Source organism: Prunus dulcis, chromosome 3, assembly GCF_902201215.1.
Source record: "Prunus dulcis chromosome 3, ALMONDv2, whole genome shotgun sequence".
Taxonomy (NCBI): Eukaryota; Viridiplantae; Streptophyta; class Magnoliopsida; order Rosales; family Rosaceae; genus Prunus; species Prunus dulcis.
Window position 1 is genome coordinate 10,680,605 of NC_047652.1, and position 17,894 is coordinate 10,698,498.

Genomic DNA, 17,894 nt, shown 5'->3' on the forward strand with positions numbered 1-17,894 from the left:
TAATGGGATGCCAGCTGCCGTAAGCACAGACAGAGGTAATATATTAACGGAAGAACCTGTGTCTACCAAGGCCCACCTTATAAACACGTCGTTGATTTGTCCTTCCAAGTAAAGTGGCCTTCTGTGATCCGGATATGGAACCTCCATGTCCTCATCTGTGAAAACGATAGCGTTGTCGTTTTCCAAAAATGACCTCTGTGGCTGTGCGGTAAAACAATGAGAACCGGACTCAGAGATGCTCATGAGAGCTGCCGTAGCTGCTTCCCTCGCTTGAGGCCCGAAGTCAAGTTGATCAAAGAGTGATTTGAATTTTGGGTTCCTTTGAAGGACTTGTGAGGCCGTGGGTCCTTGCCTTTTACCTAAATAGCGCTCCATTACAGTTGCTTCAGCTTCGGTAAGAGCATGAAACGTGACGGCCGCTGTTTCCTGTTGTCCTGCGAAGGCTCCCAGGCATTGTTCTTCCAGCGTAAACGCCTTATCGGCTGTGCAATGATCCCATCCTTGAGCGAGTGGCCATGGCGCATCATAACTCGGGGGTTTTGAGTATTTCCGCCAGAAAGCTTTCTCCATATTTCCGCAAGGCTCCCAGATGGCCTCCGGCGGTTTGGGGTCGTCCTTCCATGGATGACAAGGCTCATCGTCATCGAGTAAATCATCAGAGCATGTTATGACAGCAACTATTTCCTTCCCCCTCCGTTTTGGCATAGGGTCCTCATCAATAATCTGCTTTTTAGAGGGAAGCTCAAGGACTCCTTCGTGTATCTTGCCATGCAAGATTCTCCTCAGAGTTTGACAAGCGGTGGTTGGATGTCCCACGAATTGATGGTAGCGACAGTACCTAGGATCATTCTTTTCCTCTCGGGTAGGGACTTTGTAGGGCCTGAGAGGTTTGATTGCGCCATCAGCGATCATCGTGTCCAGGATGGCATGAAACTCCTCATCTTTGCATGGTAGTGGCGGGTACGTCTCTCGGTCCTTTCTTTTGCGTGCGCTGTAGTCGTTGGACGGCTTGTCATTTACAGCTAGCGTTTGGTGCGCCTCCTTCTTCTCATTCCTCCAAGTCCTTTGTCCCGTCGGTTTGACAGACATGCTTGTTTTTCTTACTGCTTCCAACAACCTAGAAAATTGAATGATGCCAATGTTTTCTAGGTACACTCTATAATCTGCGACAATGTTGCTGATGCAGATTTCGACAAGTGCCTCTTCATCTTTTTCATCATAGCAATCTAGGGCCAGATCTCGAAACCTTCGTACAAAGTCCACAGGATCTTCACCATGCTTCTGGCGGGTATTGTTGAGCTGGGTGGCGGTGACTCTTTCCTCGTGCTGAAAGTATTTTTTACAGAACCTGCCTGCCAGATCATCCCAAGAACGAATAGAGCCTGGTGCCAACGTCGTATACCAGGTATAGGCCCGATCGGTGAGACTTTTTGAAAATTCTCGCAGTCGGAGATTATAATCACCAGCATGTGGTCCTAAGGCGTCGATGAAACGACTAACATGCTCCTTTGGGCTCCCCTTCCTTCCATCGAAAAGGACGAAATTCGGTGTTTCGTAGCCTTTGGGGTAAGGCTGCTGGAGTAAGCTTGATGGGTAAGGTGGCTGAGGAATGTATTTCCAGTCTTCTTGGCTTCGACTGAGTTCCCTTTCCAACATGGCAACGACATCCTCCTGGGTAACAAAAGATGGTCCCTTTTGTTCAGACTCCTTTCCGGCAGCAGCAGATTCCTCCTGTGGATGTCGAGTATTTTCTTCGTTTGGCTTAGGAACAGCATTCCTTAGCTCTTTGATGGTGTTCATCATCTCTCTTTGGGTTTCCCCCATAGTCTGCATAGCCGTAATAAGGTCTGTGAGGGTAAAAGCTCCCTCACTTGCACGTTCTTGCTGCCTAGAGGAGGCATTTTGTCGTGATTCAGAATCACCGTGGTCAGATCCGCCTTGAGAGGCCATGGTATTGCTCCTAGTCTTCCTTTTTGGAGGCATTAGCGAAAAAATGGCAGCTTGGTCCCCAGCAGAGTCGCCAATTTATGTTGGGGCTTTTTTTTTTGTTCCAGCAGCCTGACGAATGGGCTTGGGCTGCCGTAAGAAGAGAAGTGAGCAAAATTCCCCAAGTGCCTGGGTTCGATACCAAGCGCCTGGAAGAGTGTTTTTCACAGAATTCGATGAAACTGTTACGCAAACACTCTCAGGCTTCCTTCGCTAATAGCCCAAACAAACTTAACCAGTTTTACAAAAGAGCCTGGCTTGGAGAGCATGTGGCATGGGAGCTAGGCTTTCACAGGTTTAGCAATTTTGAGAGAGAGAGATGAGTTTTTCCTATGGAGGAGGGAGGTTTAGAGCAGGCAAAGGAAGATTTGGCTGGTTTCCTTCCTAATGGAGGAAGAAAAAACGAATGGAGGAGGAGATGGGGTGGCTTGAGTAGATTTTCCAGCTGCTTGACAATGCTTGGTCGAGCTATGGAAAAATGGGTTGGTTCTTCTGGGTAGCAGAAGTCCTCCTTTTATAGCCACTAAGGGTTCTAATTCCGTCATACTTCCCTCCCTCTTTCCATTGTTTTCCCCCACTTTGTCCTCTTTGATGAATTCCGTCCGCCCAAGACATATGGGTAAGGAACCCATTTGTGGTTTCAAGGTTTCGGTCTTGCTGGCCTCTTCTCAAAGAGGTGAAGAGCCGCCTGCTTTTCTCTCGACCTTTCCTATGCAAGCTGCCAGGACAATGGAAGGGAAAGGAGCTGTGCTTTACTCGACGGGTAAACCCCTTACTCATGTGGATTTCCTCTGGTTTTTTGAGAGGGTCGCCGTTGACTCTCTGGATAGGGACAAACATGCTTGGCCAGATATTTTACAGGAAGTTTGGGCTGGGCTTTTCTTTCCTAGGCTTTGAATGGATGATATGTCGTTCTGGTCAATCTACTGGGCTTTTCGTCAAGCTGCCGGAAGCAGCCTGCCAATTGTGCCTTAACAGCACGTTTAGTCCTTCTAAATGTCCCAGCCTTTCCTAACAGGCTCTACACTTTTTTCTAAGGTATTGGGTCATGCTCTCTCTTCTCTCATGCTAACCCATGTATTTCGGGCCGAAGAAATAGGCTTGAGTTTTGGGCCCCCCAAGTGACCCCGAAACTACCACTCCCTTGGCTCGTCAATGAGTTTTATGAAAGCCCGTTGCCATCCATACCACAACCCGTTCAAGCAAGCCCCGGGTAATTTTGGTGGCTTGGGCCCACCTGAGCTTGTAACGCATCTTGGCGTTGGCATGGCGGTTCCGACACCTATGCTTGTGCTTGGATTTTTATCCTATCATCATAGGCTATAGCCGGGTTCAATAGGAGTGAGCATGTTTTTTGTAAAGTTAGCATGTTTTTGGTCTTCCCGCACGTTCTTGTTTGGCGCGGCATGTGGCCCGTAGCTCGTATTAATTTGCTCCCTAAATTCTCTTGTGTTTACTTGTCCTTATTGGGGAGTGGGAAGTTGTCAATTTATTTATTTAAAATTTATTGTCCCTCAAAGAAATAATTGAACATCTTTTCCTTGTCGAACAAAGGTAAAGCAGAGAGACTCAAACTTCACGTTCCTTACATGGCTTGTGTTTCAAAACAGCAAATCGACCAATTGGATGAATAATGCTTTAAAGCCCAAAAAGAGTGACTGAAGGTTTTTAATTGTATGGCTCGTAGTCGTATCAAAGTCACAAGTACTTAACTAGTCCCAGATGAGTCCACAAATAATATCACTAAATCCTGAAATGCTATCTTTGCAGTGTGAGTTATAAATCAGATTTGTGTGAGCTTCCCTTGTAAGTATCACTGCCCTTAGTTGAAGGACTTCCGTCTTGTGGATCTTGCTGATTTCTGCAAAAATTGTCCTCGAAGGTTTGCGAAATACATGCAAATACAACCGGCCAAGCCATTCCGGAAGAGAATGAGTAAGTATAAATCAAGCTGGGTTGGTTCTTACAGTAATACTACGTGCTGTACTTCATTTTTGCTGTGATCAAACTGGGATTTTAGCCTTTTCATTCTCAGGGCCTTGAGCATTCCTGAAGTTGAAATATCCGGCAATTCCTCGTCCTTTGGCAAGTTGTTCCAGCTCTTCAAGTTTTTTCTTCAGCAGCTCAACTTCTCTTGCTAAATCTTCATCTCTTTGTCTCATTGCCTAGAACAATAAACAACAGTTGTAAGTGAAATGTGGGGCATGGTGTTATTATCTTCAAAGAAATACATATATTCAAAACAATTGATTGTGATGTTTTAAAAAATAATTTATTTATTTCATTGAGCAAATATTTGTGTATATAATTGTCATGATGTTTTTTTTTTCTTTTCTCTTTTATGAATATGCAAACCTGACAGGGTTACATGAAAATACAGATAGACCTCAGGGGTGTGTGCAATTTAATCTTTGAGGTTAAATTTGTCGTTTGGAGAAATTTTTTATGAGATCAACAATTTTTGGATGGAAACTTAACAGAAGGAATATTGTGAAAACAATTTGAAACCTTAGGGGATGTTAGTGTAATTTTTGAAACCTTGGAGGTTTTGTGAAAACACCAAAAACCTCAAGAAGTTCTAGCGTAAATATGAAGAGATAACACAACGATTTAGAATGTCAAATAGATAGTTTATAGTTCAGTTTTTTATGTAGTGTGATGCAAAACTTACTCAATGTAAGGCAGCATGAACACAGAGAGAGTGGTGAAAATTTTGAAAGGTAAACTAAGCAACGAAGATACTATAACTAGATGCAACCATGGCTGTTTCCTTATGCTACAATAGTATGAGTGCGTACCTCTAATTCCTGTCTACGTAGCTCCTCCTTTCTTGCTTCTGATCTTGAGCTTCTTTGTACTTCAAAAATAACTGCAGCGCCTCCAACCTGAAGAGATACAATAATGATTCATAACTTATATAATTAAAAATCTCCTAAACCCAACTTTGTGCAAGGATATCTTCAAAGTTCCTTTCTCTTAAATTGAAAGGGAAGAATAAGAAACAGCTGGATGAACAACGAAAGAATGGTGTGGTCTATCAGCCAGAGAGAAAGTATTAATCGCATATCATAGTATTAATTCCACAGCAATCCCATGACAAAAACTTGTACATAATGTGGCTTTACAGTGAAACAAAGGTAATCTGAGGTTACTCATCAACTTGTAATACTGTAATGAGCAACATTTGTCTGGTTTTCTGACGAATTATGCTGCTTTAGCATTTGCCACAAGCAATGGAATTTCAAAATGTAACCCACAAGAGGTTTGCCATTTCACCATGTAATAGGGCTCCGTGAACTATGGAATAGTGTACAACTGAAGCAACTAGTGGGTCACATAGGTGGAGGACAATTGTAACTTTATAAAGACTTATTTGGGACTGCTTCTGATGAAGCACTTTTTCTTGGTAGCCTTTTTTTCTAGAAGCAGGGTAATCTTTTTATTAAAAATCCAATTACTTCCTGAAAATGCACTTGAAAGTGCTTCATTAAGGAAGCACCTAGCAGGTGCACTTTTAACTATTCTTCTAAAAAAGAAGCACTTTTAACTATTTCTCCGAACACTGTCAAAAGGGCTTTTGAGAATCTGAAACTCTTTTAGCACTTCTAAAAGCAATCCCCAATAGGTCCTAAATATTGCAGTGTAGTACCAGCATACAATTCATGCACTACTGGCAAGTATTTAGTAAAAAAATTATGCACATGAAGCAAGCCAAATTGAATTTTATGGGGAAGATTCTTACTTTCTTGAATTGATCTGCATGCATTATGACCCCAGAAAATTAAATAGTGACCAAGTTCACAATTATTTGGTCAAAGACCATCTAGCCAAATCTAAGGCACTTATAGGCAAAGAAACATGTCCATGCCCATAATACGCGTGAGTACAGCTGGCTCCCTCGTTATGAGCTATTTGGGGTTGCCTTCAGGTCTCCTTTAAGACTTTCTCTGTTTAAATTGTGTATTATTCAGCAGTTTGAACAGACATTCACTGGTTGGCAAAGACTATTTGTCAAAGTGTAAATTGGTAACAGTAATTACAAGTGTCAATTTTAAACACTAAACCAAGTTCATTTGCAAAGGATTCTAGAGGAATATCTTATGGGGTGCATTTGATGTTCTGCGCTAAGTTTTCAGAGCATGTGTCATTTAAGATTGCGGAAGATATCGGGTGAGGCACTGGACTAAAAAAGTTCAAAAAAAAACTCAATTTTTCGTGATCTTTGCAGAAAAAATTATTTTTTTGACTCATTTTAATGATGTTGAGTTGCACGAGGTTGTGCATTTCATGTCCTAAAGTTGATTAAAAAAAAAAATTGAAAGGACGGATGTAACGGTATACAGGTTCAATTGGAGAGGAGTGTTTGATGCCAAATCCTATTATATGGCATTGGTGGGAACCTTGGATCTGAACCGCAGCTTTTGGTTGTTCGGCAGCTTGGTGCACAAAGGCCCTGTGTGGTTTTCTTTGTTTTGGACTGCAGCTTTGGGGTGAATTCTAACCTTGGACAACTTAATGAAAAAGGAATATTCTTCGGTCAAACAGGAGGCAGACTACTAATAGATGTGTCTTTTGGGGAGAAGAAAGTTCGATTTTGGAGATTAAAGATCTGTTTGTGAGGCTTTGTTCTCTTAGGTTACCAGCACTTCAGATTTGTTGTTTGATTACATAATTGAGTTTATTTTAAGTTTACGTTCATTGATTGTAAACTACTGGTATGCCTATGTTTTACCTGTAAGAAATGCAAAACAATATACTTATCATTTGTAATTCAGTATGCCAGTTACATCTTTATAACATTCTTAGACTGGGGACAAAAATGAGAGTTCATAGTACCGTGAACACAAAGAGCTCCCCGAGAAGATCTGCAGCAGCTTGGACAGCTTTCTCCTCGTTCAGTGGGCGTATTGCAACGTCAGTTGCATGACCATAAATCCGTCTTTGCACATTTGTTGTAAATCGATGATTTGCCTGATTCAATATCAAAATGGGAAAAAAAATAAATAATTATGTAAAATATAAGTGCATATAACTAGAGAGGAATTACGTATTTAAAAAAAACAAGTGTTAACCAAATCAAGAAACTGCTGAACACTAGATAATTTCTATACAAAATGGACATTTATAACTTTTATTTATTTGTGGTTGATTATAGGTTGACCGGTGGGGTGGGAGCTAAACACAAACTGCATAACCTAAATGAAGAACATAAGAATCAAAGTATGACATGTATCCATCAAAAAGCAGACATTGGATAGGAAGGTGGATGAAACATGAACTAGCGGATAATAACATGAATCAATTAAAACAAGAACACCACAGGACATGTGGTACACATGGTCCAAGAAAGTAGCAGCCAGAAACCATAAATTAAAAGCAACTGTGGACTTGTTATGGAAATAGAACTCAATGGAGAAAATAAACAATGATGGCAACTACAAATAATTTAAAAGGGAAACTATCTGGAAGTGCAATTTCCCACTGGCAGTGAAAGAAAAAGTAGAACTTCCACCAGCTATGGAAGAAAAAGCTCAAGAATATAGTCAATATACATACAGAAATTAGAAATGGCTACAGATTGCATGTGAGAAATTCAACAAGTATATGAACCAAATATGATCTATTGAAAATGCAGCATCTATATTCCGAGGATAACAAACCGTTTTCGAATGGGAATAGCATACTGCAGCATAATCATGATCATTTCTTTTACCCATACAGATCACAAACGACTTTAAATACTTAAAAAGTTTATCCATTAGTAATAGTAATCAAGAACTTATTGCAGCTTAATGTCATCTAAAATGCCCCACTCCCATAATTTACTAGACATGCATAATTTATGCAAAATGTAATACTATGGCAAAGCTAGAACCAAGCAACGACACCCAAAACGCCAAAACAAGAACAAACAAAAAAAATCAATTTTTAATATACAATTTGAAAATATCAAAGAACTCGCCTCAAAAGTGACCATGGAGATGGCACAAAATGAAAAATTAATGTTTGCAGTCCCAAATGAGCACAAAAGATGAAAGGCCCAACACCAAGCGAATACGAGAGAAAACAGGGAGAACCCACGCAGGAAAATCAGGTTTAAGGCAAACCCATTTAATAAAATAGCTTAAAAATAAAGAGAATGAAAACAGAAAATGCTGGTAAAAGAGAAAAATAGAGAACCTGGGCAATGTTAACGATGAACTGCCTAAATCGCGGGTGCAAGCCAGCCTCTCGCTTCAGCCGATTAGCAATGGGTTTGGAGATGGTTTTGAGGGCAAGGGTTGCTAACTTTACCGCTGGAAGGACCATAACTCTCTGCCTATTTCTGTTTTGGAGTGGTGAATTTGTGTGCTTCGAAGGCTATGGGACTAAGAACTGAAGCTTTTGAGTCATGGACTTGTACGGAATGATGGAATTCTAATTTGGAGAGAAAAAAGAAAAATGTCGACGCTGCTTCGTGGGTGACAATTCGTCAGTGGAGCGTCATCACTTCCATTTCTGGCAGAGCTGCGAAGATGCGTGCGAATGAGTTTTGCGGGTCAATTTGTAATTTCGACAAGGGTTGTGGTATTTCGGGCTTATCAGGGAAGGACACGATATACGAATACGAAAAAGTACACTGCCGTTTTCCCCTGGGGAACTATCACCCGGTTGAGAATTGACCCCCAAATTATTTTATCGGAAAATAAAGACATGAACTACACGAGACCATCTGTGGTGCATCGGCTGTACCAGTACAGCCGATCACGTGAGGGGTTTTAAAAAACAAAGGAAACCTGCTGACCTGGTCAACAGGTAAATATTTGGACGCGCTGCTCCTAATACAATTTCGCATGCACTCAGTCTTCTTCCTCAAAGTGGAGGGGCTTCAACTTGAAACTGATAATCTTCATTATATCAAAGTCATCTTCTTCAACTCCTCTTCTGTAGAAAGTTTCTTCCTTGTCTCTGCAACCTCTCTCTCTTCTTTGTCATCATTGTAGAAAACCCCGTATTCTAGGGTTTGGATTTTGGGGAAATTTTTTGGGTTAGCATTTTGGGTTGATAATAGGAATTGGAATTCAGTTTTTCTAGTCGCTGGAAGGTTGTTGGCACTCCTCTCATCTGCAATCGAGCCCTTGTGAAAGCATTTGGTATTAGTTCCTTGTGAAGGTAAGTTAACACTATGTTTTATGTTATTGTTAATTGAATTTCTGTCTTGATGAATTGGGGCAAGAGGGGAAGTAGGTTTCTCACATTCATGAGATGAAGTGGGTTTCTCAGTCTGAAAGTGTCGTGAGGTGAAGTGGGTATCTCACATTCATGGTTGTTCTGTTCATGCAATTGCATATCTCTATATGCAATTACTAATCGCCTGTATGCAAATCCAAGTAACTGAATGCAATTACAGGATATAGTTTTGTTTTGAAATTATGCACGTGAGGTGATTTCGTGGTAGGTAGGTAGGTTTGACTGTGTTTTTGAATTTTTTGTATGGGGAGTAAAGTGTTCCAAAAGTGTAATGTTAGGATTGGTTAAGATTTGGATTGGGATTTGAAATGAGTAAGAATGTCGGCCCAATATAGAAATGCATTGGTGGGTTGTGTGCATTATATGTGCAATGTTATAATCGAGGGTTGATGCACTTGCAAGTAGTGTAGTGCAATTGCATATCAGTATATGCAATTACTAAGCAACTGTGTGCAAATCCTGGTCCCCGTATTTTTTTAATTAAGCAATGTGATGTTGTAGTGTTTACTGGGTTTACGGGGTTTAGGGGGTATTAGGCTTTGGATTAGTATTCAAATTCTCGGCGCTAGAGAGAATTGCATGATAGTGTTTTGTACTTGATTTGTGCAAGTTATGGAAGCTCAAAAAAGGGGATCAGCGAAAGGAAAGCGCAAGGCCAAGAGTACTGTGCAACAATCAAGAGTTGGCTGAGATGCATTTTTTAATTTCATGTAAGTTACACGTACATCTACAAATTGGAAATGTGGTTGCTTAATATTATAATGGTTTTTTTTAAAAAAAAATAAATGATTTTCAGGAAAAAAGAACGACAAGAAATGGGGAAAGTGGCCAATGCAAAGTTGGACCATAAGGTGAGAGATGACAATGATTTGGTCAGTTTATTAATTATTTTATTAAGAAGGGTATATTAATGAGAATTTTTTATTTCAGGTACAAGAAGAGATTAGTAATAAGTGGAGGAAATTGAACACTACAGAGAAGGCAACATATGGTTCTGCCTTAGAAGGTTCAAGCGGGCAAGTAAACGACTCAGTGAATGAGATGAGTTGTATAACTAGATGCAGCCCGGACCGATTCCATCGTACGGTGGAAAAATTGTCAAAATGAGAAGCGGTTAGCAATTAAGGCTATTGGGTTCGGTAATGTGTCATCTTTGTCGTGCACTCGTTTACACCGCCAATTATGCCATTTTTTGATTCAAAAGTTCAATCCTGATACGTCTTCTATAGAACTGCACAGCAATGTGATTAGAATAAGTGCCGATGAGTTTGGGAGTGTTATGGGTCTTAAGAACACCGGCGAGGATGTTCAACTCGACAGGCCGGTAGAAGATGAAAAGGTGAAACAATTAGTCAAGAGTTTCGGTGGAAATGGCAAAAGAGTATTAGTAAAGGGTTTAGCTGAACAATTGGAAAAGTGCGAAAATGGGAATGAGGACTTTAAAGTTCTATTTGTGATGTTTGCACTTGACACTATACTTTGCCCCACATCTTCACCATCAGTGACCGGGAAATATTTAACTTTCTTGACGATCCCAGGGAAGATAGAGACCAAGAACTGGGCCGACCATGGATTCAACTTCTTATGTGAAGGTGTTAGGTCGTTCAAAGCGACGAAAGTTGCATATGTAAATGGGTCATTGCTTTTTCTGCAACTATTGTATTTCGATTCAATTGTCCATGGTGGAGTATATGTTGTTAAGTCTTTGGATCCCATTGTGTCTTGGGACAATAACTCAGTGTGGAAAATGATTAGATGGGTTATCAAGCAAGGTGGGTTTGATAGTCCTACTGTGCGGGTTGTTTCACAGCACCGTCGAACAAATGAAGTGTCTGGAGTAAACGTTGAAAGAATAGTTCAAGAAGTTTCTATCAGTTTGGCTCCAGTAATACAGGCAGAGGTGAAGCGATCAATTGAAGGACTTGCTTTGGGCCAGATAATACAGGCAGAGGTCCAGTGCTCAGTGTTGGAACTCACTGACAAGGTAATGAGTGAAGTGAGGTCCTTTATGAAAGACGCAAGACATGAAGATGTGAATCAAACTAAGGAGGACGGGCCACCGAAAATACGAGATGAAGGTGGTGAGAATGCTGTGAAGAAGAAGGGTGAAGAATCTAGGAAATTAAAGGAGAAAGGTCCAGTTCATGTAAACAATCCTTGGATGCCATTACCGGATGGACAGACTTTCAGTGAACCTGAGGTATGATGAGCGATTAGGAGTTTCAAGATCGAGTTTGTTGTTATCTTTTACGTTTATTTAGTACGCATTTATATACATAGTTGTAAAATACTGAATTTTTTTTTTTCAAACTGTAATATTTGGATTCCCTTTTCCATAGTTGAAATTTGGCGTGGAAAAGAGGAAGTTCACAAAATTGGCCCGTGGTGATCAAAATCGAATTCAAACACGTCGAACGGCTGAAAGGCGTCTAGGGCTTCATTGTAGAGAGCCATGGGTTGACCCGTCAAATGCAAAAGGAAAGGCTGTGCAAAAGACGGCGTCTAAGATTAAAATTAGGCCTTTCAAATTAAAACCCGAGGACTTACAAGACTCCGATTTTGAATTATTCAGTTATATTTTTAGGCCTAACAACTTTTCAAGGTAACTACTTACATACAAATGTTGAATTATGAAATTGACCAAATTCCTTATATCTTGTCCCGTACGTGAATTTAATTATAACAATTGCTTTCTTCTTTCGTTTTAGTGAGGAAGTTATAATTGAAATAGAAAACGAACATCATGTCACGAGAGATGAGTTCATGTGCCTGAGGCCTGAAATGTGGATTAATGATAGAGTACTGAACGCGCAAGTCTATTATCTACAAGAAAAGGGGTCAGGGAATTGGTACTTCCACACATATATGTCGGTAAGCATTCATATTTTTCAAACTATTATAGTTTGTGATTTAGTAAATGAATTTACGCTTACACTATATGTGAATGTAGGAGCAAGTCAATAATACAAGTGATGAGAAACTTTTTGAATTGGGTGTCAAACTTAGAAGGGAAATCTCAAAACGGTTCACCGTAGGCCTTACGAAGTGCGAGAAGGTATCAATTTAAGTTATTTTTTACAATATCTTTAGTGCACTTTTGTATATGCATGTTTTTCTAAGCAAGTCATTGTGCTCCTAGATTTTCATTCCCGTTTTGGAGTTCCTAGTTCATTCATAATAAAGGTCTCCTAACCATATTTATGGGTTTTTTTTTTTTTTTTTTACAAAACTAAACCCTCAAACTATTCTACCATACTGATTATAACATTTAACATCCGATAGTACGGTTGAAATTATAACATCTGAAATTATGACAAACAACACAACGCAAATCATAAAATACCGATGCTTCACGGAGCTCGCTTCTCCAATACAGCAATTGCTTCGTATAACTCGATTTTGTCCCACTTTGTTGAACAAGCATCAACAAGCTGAGCGTATTTCCTAAACATCTCAAAGCCGATCTCAATCCCCCCATTGTAAATTTCGTACTTGGTGATTGAATCTCCTTCACGAAAGATGTTGTTACTAGCCTCAGTCGGAGGCTTTGTGACATCATGGGCTCGTTTCACTTGCTGGCGAATATAATACGAACAATCAACACCATCATCATCACCCACCCCCTTCTTCTTAGGCGTGGAGGAGCCTCTTGAGCTACCAACCATTGAATGTGACATTATTTGGGTTTTCGTTTTTCTCTTTCAGGTTGTGTATGAGTAATGTTATTAGTAAAAGAGGTGGAAATGTTTGAGTTGAAATGTATAGGAAGTAACTCCTTAAATAATCCTTCGTCTGTAGTTGGTACCTGGTATTTGGTACTTGGTACTTTGGATTGGGTTCCTTTTTCGTTGGAACGTCAAAGTTTTCTAAACAAACGCACCTACTTGCGTTTGGTTGAACAATACCCCGTTTGTTCGAAAAAGTAAGTTGGTTGGGCCCATCTTTCTGGGGAACGGTCAACTTTACTGAACGAACGCAACTCTTGCGTTCACTTGAACCAACACCAGGTTCATTAGAAAAAGTCATTTGGTTGGACTCATTTTTAGGGGAACGGGTTACTTTACTCAACGAACGCAACGCTTACGTTCAGTAGAACAAGCACTCCGTTTCTTTGAAAAAGAAAGTTTGTTGGATTTATTTTTTCAGCGAACATCAAACTTTCCTCCACGAACGCACATGTTGCATTTGTGTGAAAAAGTAATCCGTTTGTTTGAAAAAGTAAGGTGGTTGAGGCATGTTTTCTGCGAACGGGTAACTTTTCTCAAGGAACGCACGTATGGCGTTCGTCTGAACAAATACCCTGTTGGTTTAAAAAAGTAACAATGACGGCGGGGCTTTTTCGGCGGAACGTCGAGTATTTCTGAACGAAAGCAAATCCTTGCGTTCATTTGAACAAATGCCCCGTTTGTTTAGAAAAGTAAGTTTGTTGGGGCCTTTTTTAGGGGAACGGGTAACTTGACTGAACGAACGCAATCCTTGCGTTCGCTAGAACAAACATTCCGTTTGTTTGAAAAAGTAAGGTGGTTGGATTTCTTTTTTCGGCGAACATAAAACTTTCATCAGCGAACGCACCTGTTGCGTTTGTGTGAAAAAGTATTCAGTTTACTTGAAAAAGTAAGGTGGTTGGGGCATGTTTTCGGCGAACGGGTAACTTTTCTCAAGGAACACACGTATTGCGTTCCTGTGAACAAATACTCTGTTAGTTAAAAAAAAGTAACTATGTTGGCCTTCTTTTTCGGCGGAACGTCGAGTATTTCTAAACGAAAGCAAACCCTTGCGTTCGTTTGAACAAACGCCCCGTTTGTTTAGAAAAGTAAGTTGGTTGGATATATTTTTTTGGCGAACATAAAACTTTCCTCAACGAACGCACCTTTTGCGTTCGTGTGAAAAAGTATTATGTTTGCTTGAAAAAGTAAGGTGGTTGGGGCATGTTTTCGGCGAACGGGTAATTTCTCTTGGAACGCACGTATGGCGTTCGTCTGAACAAATACCATGTTGGTTTAAAAAAGTAACTATGTTGGCCTTCTTTTTCGGCGGAACGTCGAGTATTTCTGAACGAAAGCAAACCCTTGCGTTCGTTTGAACAAACGCCCCGTTTGTTTAGAAAAGTAAGTTTGTTGGGCCTTTTTTTGGGGAACGGGTAACTTTACTGAACGAACGCAACCCTTGCGTTCGCTAGAACAAACATTCCGTTTGTTTGAAAAAGTAAGTTGGTTGGATTTATTTTTTCGGCGAACATAAAACTTTCCTCAGCGAATTCACCTGTTGCGTTCGTGTGAAAAAGTATTCTGTTTTCTTGAAAAAGTAAGGTGGTTGGGGCATGTTTTCGGCGAACGGGTAACTTTTCTCCAGGAACGCACGTATTGCGTTCGTCTGAACAAATACTCTGTTAGTTTAAAAAAGTTAGTTGGCTGGGTTTATTTTTCCGGATAACCCTTGCGTTAACATTTGAAACCCTCCATTCTATTATAAAAGGGCATTACTTCAGTGACTGCCTCTTTCACTCTATCCATTACAAATGCATGGCTTCCTCTTCAAACCAACCTCCCGTTGTCAACAACCCAAAACAGCAAGGTTGGGATCCAAATGATCCCAAAGTTCATGTTACGACTAACTTCTGTAAGCATGTTCCACATGATTTGCGTCCATGTCAACTTTGCAAGGATCTTTTTTTTTGTAAATTCGGATAATGTTCAAGTTTACCGGTCTCCAACTCCCTCGCCTCCAAAGCCACCATCTCCTCTTGTTTGCAAGTGCACCCCTCAAAAGACGGAATGGTGCAGTGATTGCTACGCTGACAAGCTCATTACGCATTGGGAGGAAGTTGAAAAATGGGAGTCCACGGATGACTCGGATGATGAAAACTACAAGTTCAGGGATTAGAGTGTAATGTTTTAGTTTACATTTTTCATGTTTGCAATTTGGAAGTGTGATCCAAAAATAACATTTTATATTAACGTTTTCAGTATTGTGCTATGTACATTACTGTTTGGGTTGTTAAATTTTATGTTTGTACGTTCGAAGTGAAAATTATAACCACCCGTTGTACGAAATTTTGAATTGCGGAGAGGTACCTCTGAACTGCATCTGATTACTGCAATTGCATATTATTTTATGCAGGTTCACTTGCAGACGCTTGTTTACTACCTTTGTTCGCATCAGTAAACGAATCTCGTGTAGTGATTTTCACTTTACTGGGTACATCACCCATAAACCCTTTCTTCACAGCAGAATTGTTTTTTCCCCATGATTTTGGTGAAGATAGATAAGTTAGAGTACTCTAGAGTGTGTACATATGCTCTTCATTTGGTTGGACATGAGAGGTTGTTTTAAATAAACATTTAGGAGGTTAAATTGTCCATTCGGAATAAACTCCTTCAAAACTTATTTATCTCAACATTTGAAAATTACAACAAATACTTCCCTCAAATAACCTTCTTTTTGGTTGCAAAAAACATTTCCGAGATTGTTTTTTAAAAAATAAATTCCAAAACTTATTTTTCCTAATTAATGGACATTCAAAATTGTAACTATTTGTAAAAGTATTGCTACTTTTAAAAATTATATATAACAATTACATACGACTTGAAACAGTTAAAATTATTAAAACCTAAGCTTACGAATAGTCTATAACCTGAATCCAATATAATTATAAACATAAACCATACTTTAAACCCTAAAGCCCAAACCCATTTCAGTGTTAACCATAAAGCCCAACCCTAAATTGTAACCGTAAATCCTAAACCCTTGAATTTTAACACTGAATTGCATAAACCCAATTAAATTTTTATCGTAACGTCCAACCCATTTCAATTTTAACTTTTATGCATAAACCACAAACTCTAAACCCTAAACACTTGAATTTGAATAATATAGCCTAAACCCAATTCAATTTTAACCGTAAATTGTATACCATAAACCTTAAACCCTAAACCGTAAATCCTTGAATTTGAACCACAAAGCCCAAACCCAATATCATTTTAACCTTAAAGCCCAACAAAATTACATTTTAACCATAAAGCCGAACCCAATATAATTTTAACCCTAAAGCCCAAACCCAATTCAATTTTTTCCGGTTAAAGCCCAAACGCAATTCAATTTTAACCATAAAGCCCAACCTAATATCATGTTAACCCTAAAGCCCAACCCAGTTCAATTTTAACCATAAAGCCCAACCCAATATCATTTTTACCCTAAACCCTAACCCAATTTAATGTTAACCGTAAAGCCCAAACCCAATTCAATTTTACCCGTAAAGCCCAATCCAATTCAAACTCAAAAATGAAACCGACTTCATTTTTGCTCCTAAAGCCCAACCCTAATTCCTCTTTTCAATCTATAGCCCAAGCACAAACCCAACACTATGATTTCAGAAATTGCCGCCTCCTTCTAGCCCACAAACAGAAACATTTACAAAATCTGAAATTAGAACAGCATCCCTTTCTCACTCTTACGCGCAGTTTGGGGTTCCTCCTCTCCTTGTTTATCTTGAAATAATTTTGGAGCTGGTAGTGTTTAGCTTGTTGGGTTGTTTTATTTTGGCAAAATAATTTTCGGTACAAGGAAGTCTCTGAAGCTAGATTTGTGCAGTCAATTCCTCGAACCAACACACTCTCGCCCCCCCGTTTATAGCTTTCTGAATTTGAAGTTTTCATTGTTGTCTCTGTTTACCAGGTAAAGAATAGTTTGGTTTTTCTGTTGTCGGATTCTTTTTGTACTTTCGTATTGACTTTGAAATCCCATTGTGGGTCTGCTTATATGGGATTGAATCCAACCGATTGAACTCATTCCTACAGTGGGTTCGGTCTGCTTATAATTTTTTCATTTAGTCAGAGGATTTAACATTAAATTGGCAGCATTTACATATTTGGGTAGTTCTGTTTTGGTAAAATATCTTATGGGTAGCTTTTGACCCCCATTTGGGTTTGCCTGTATTTTTTCAGATAAGCCTACGGTCTGCGAAAGTTCACATTTGCTATTACTTGAATTGTTACCTGTTCATATTGGTTTGAAGAGTAAGGTCGCACTGAGAATCTGTTGATTGAAGGTTGGGGTTTTAGGCCAATCCGGTAAGTCTTATCTTTGAAATGTGATGATGGTTTCGGATGAAGCAAATTTTCACATATAACGTGCTTTGATATGATTTCTCTTACTGATTTTTGCCCTCTTATGCTACTGCTACTGGATACATCTTTGACATAATCTAATTTATTCTTGAGGATATTTATAGGTTAGGTTTAAAGAATTCTGTTTTTGTGGGTTGGGTGTGTGCACGCGCTTGCTTATTTTGAAATCATTTGGCTCTTCCTTGCATTCTGAAATTTTGGTAAATGTTTTCCCTCAAGGTTTTAGGAATGTAGAATATTTGGTATTTAGTCTGCTACATATCTCCTTCAATGCATTGTTGGTATGAGCCTACCATGTGTATGTTTTGCCGTTGTCTATTAGTTACGAAACTTTTATCATCCAAATGACTCTTTAGTTATCAAAATCTTTGGGTAGGAAGACCAATACTGGATGCTGTCCTATTAATGGTGTGCTTTCATCTTTTTCTTTGTGCTACTTGTGTTTTGATGTTCTGCAGAATTCAATTTTTTAGTTCCATTGCGTTTTACACTAAAAAGATGATTTTGATGGAGATAGGTGATAATTTAGAGCAAGATGATAACTTATCTGGT

The 17,894-nt window shown here is 39.5% G+C and overlaps 1 protein-coding gene across 1 annotated transcript; it reads right to left on the reverse strand.

Annotated features, from left to right (window-relative positions):
• Positions 1-3,552: 3,552 nt before the first annotated feature.
• LOC117623622 (OPA3-like protein) lies at positions 3,553-8,583 on the reverse strand. The gene is made up of 4 exons (XM_034354674.1): positions 8,167-8,583; positions 6,823-6,957; positions 4,785-4,871; positions 3,553-4,151 (listed from the first exon to the last, which is right to left on the reverse strand). Exons 1-4 carry the CDS (start codon positions 8,293-8,295, stop codon positions 3,990-3,992), a joined length of 513 nt encoding a protein of 170 aa, XP_034210565.1. The 5' UTR covers positions 8,296-8,583; the 3' UTR covers positions 3,553-3,989.
• Between the last annotated feature and the right edge of the window lie 9,311 nt (positions 8,584-17,894).

Coding starts and splice junctions, on each gene's coding strand:
- LOC117623622 (XM_034354674.1), bottom strand. CDS start 8,295: ATGGTCCTTCCAGCGGTAAAGTTAGCAACCCTTGCCCTCAAAACCATC. Junction 4,872..6,822: donor GGGAGCTCTTTGTGTTCACG/GTACTATGAACT, acceptor GTATCTCTTCAG/GTTGGAGGCGCTGCAGTTAT. Junction 4,152..4,784: donor TACGTAGACAGGAATTAGAG/GTACGCACTCAT, acceptor TTATTGTTCTAG/GCAATGAGACAAAGAGATGA.